The sequence below is a fragment of the Condylura cristata genome, unplaced genomic scaffold (genome assembly GCF_000260355.1).
Source record: "Condylura cristata isolate star-nosed mole 26May11 unplaced genomic scaffold, ConCri1.0 scaffold00015, whole genome shotgun sequence".
Lineage (NCBI taxonomy): Eukaryota > Metazoa > Chordata > Mammalia > Eulipotyphla > Talpidae > Condylura > Condylura cristata.
The window spans coordinates 132,855-134,626 of NW_004567116.1; the positions used below are offsets into that span (position 1 = coordinate 132,855).

At 68.7% G+C, this 1,772-nt stretch overlaps 2 protein-coding genes across 2 annotated transcripts in view; one reads left to right on the top strand and one right to left on the bottom strand.

Moving 5' to 3' along the window:
- ARHGAP39 (Rho GTPase activating protein 39) overlaps positions 1–1,772 on the top strand; it is an 11,178-nt gene that overhangs the window by 1,362 nt on the left and 8,044 nt on the right. The window lies entirely within an intron of this gene.
- Positions 18–1,764, bottom strand: LOC105853694. The gene is made up of 2 exons (XM_012725715.1): positions 1,015–1,764; positions 18–929 (listed from the first exon to the last, which is right to left on the bottom strand). The coding sequence occupies exons 1-2, from the start codon at positions 1,586–1,588 to the stop codon at positions 142–144; spliced, it is 1,362 nt and encodes a 453-aa protein (XP_012581169.1). The 5' UTR covers positions 1,589–1,764; the 3' UTR covers positions 18–141.

Here is a 1,772-nt window from a genome sequence, read left to right on the forward strand (position 1 = left end):
GCCGGGCGGGGAGGGCGCGCCCCACAGGCGGCCGGAGCGGGGCGCAGGTCACCGGTGTGTCCCGAGCGCCGCCTGAGCCCTGCCGATTGGTCAGGGGAGGGTTAGGCAGAGGCAGAGATGTGACAGGCACAACCACAGTGGTCAGCGGGGCTGCGGGGCCCCAGCTCTCGCTCCGCAGCGTGCCCCGGAGCAGAGACACGGCGGGGAGGCGCCGAGCGGCAGAACCGTCTCCCCCGTCTGGTCAGGAGAGACAGGGGCACGGAGGCCCTGAGGGTCCGAGGCGGGGCGGCGTCCCTCTGACGCGCGGCTCCCGTCCAGGAAGGCGGGGGGCTTCGGGGAGCGGAGGTCATCGTCCAGTGGGCGCTTGAGGCCACCGCTCTGCGCGTCAGAGGGGCGCGTCTCACCGGAGTGAGAGCAAAGGCCACAGGGAGGAAACCCCGGACAGAGCGACTGACGTGGCGGCCGAGGGGCACCCCGGGCGTGGCTCAGAGAGGGGGTGGCCTTGAGGCCACTGGGGACGCCTGCTGTCAGAACGGCGCAGGCGCACCACCCGCAGGGGTCCGAGCCCCGCACCCGGACTCGGGTCTGGCTGGCCGGTGTCCGGGCCGGGCCACGTGTGACGGGCGGGAAGCGGGAGCGGCGCCCGCCGCAGATGACGCATTCTCTAGACGCGGGTCGCTGGCCGGCGGCCGCAAGTCCCGAGTATGTGCGCGTGATCCTGACCCGTGCGGGGGTTAAATAAAACTCAAAGGAGAAATCAGGAAGTATTTTACGCTGAAATGGCACGAAAGCGTAACGGGGAGGTTTACGGGGTGCAGCCAAAGCAGCTCTCAGAGGGAAACTCCTACGTCGGATCGTGGCCTCGGCTGCCTTGGGAACTTTGAAGCAACAAGCGAGTGGAAGGAAGGAAATCAGCTCAGGGCCGAAGTCTGTGGCCAAGAAAGCGAAGAAGAGAGGAGAAAGTCAAGGCCTCACAGAGGAAACTGTCCGAGCAGATAAGTGAAATCCACCAACCTGCAGCTAGACTGACCAGAGGAAAGAAGCAGGTGACCGGCACGGCGCAGCTGCGGTGAGGACCCGGGAGGTGCTGAGAAGTCCCCGGTGGCGATTCCGAGAAACGGACGTGGGGAACCGTGGGTTTCCTGCATCCCCTGAGAAGCAGGAAGGTCACATGGGCTACAGAACTTGAGCTGGTGCCAAAGAACCTTCCCCCAGAGGAACTTCCCGACGCAGATCCCCTCCGCCGGCCGGGCAGGTCCCCAGCGTGGCCGCCAGATGGGCCGCCCCGGAGCCAGCCCCGGGCCCGCGGGAGGCCTAGCCGGAGCCGGCAGGACACGCCGGGCGGAACAGCACGCCAGGGGCTGCTGTGAGCGTGTGAGGTGCGCACGGGCACCTGATGTGGGTGACCAGGGTGAGCCAGCGGGGGCAGGGCCAAGGGGCTGCAGGCCGGTGGCCGCGGGGCTGGATGGGCTGGCCGGCCTGGGGCAGGGGCTGCCGTCTGGGGTGCGGCCCCTATGGCAATGAGCCACCACCTGCGCACTGGAGATGACCGGGCAGCCACATTTAACGGCCTCTGGCCAGGACCCATTAATGGGAAAGACCGACCGCTGCCCCCCGTCAGGAGCAAAGTGGGCGCAGCCTCCCTGCAACGTGCTGGCCCCCAGGGTGCCTGCTGGGTGCCGCCGCCCGCACAACCTGGGTGGTGCTCGGACCCGGGCCACGTGGGGGGCTGGCCACGCGGCTCAGTGGCGGCGGCAAGCCGCCGGCGTGGA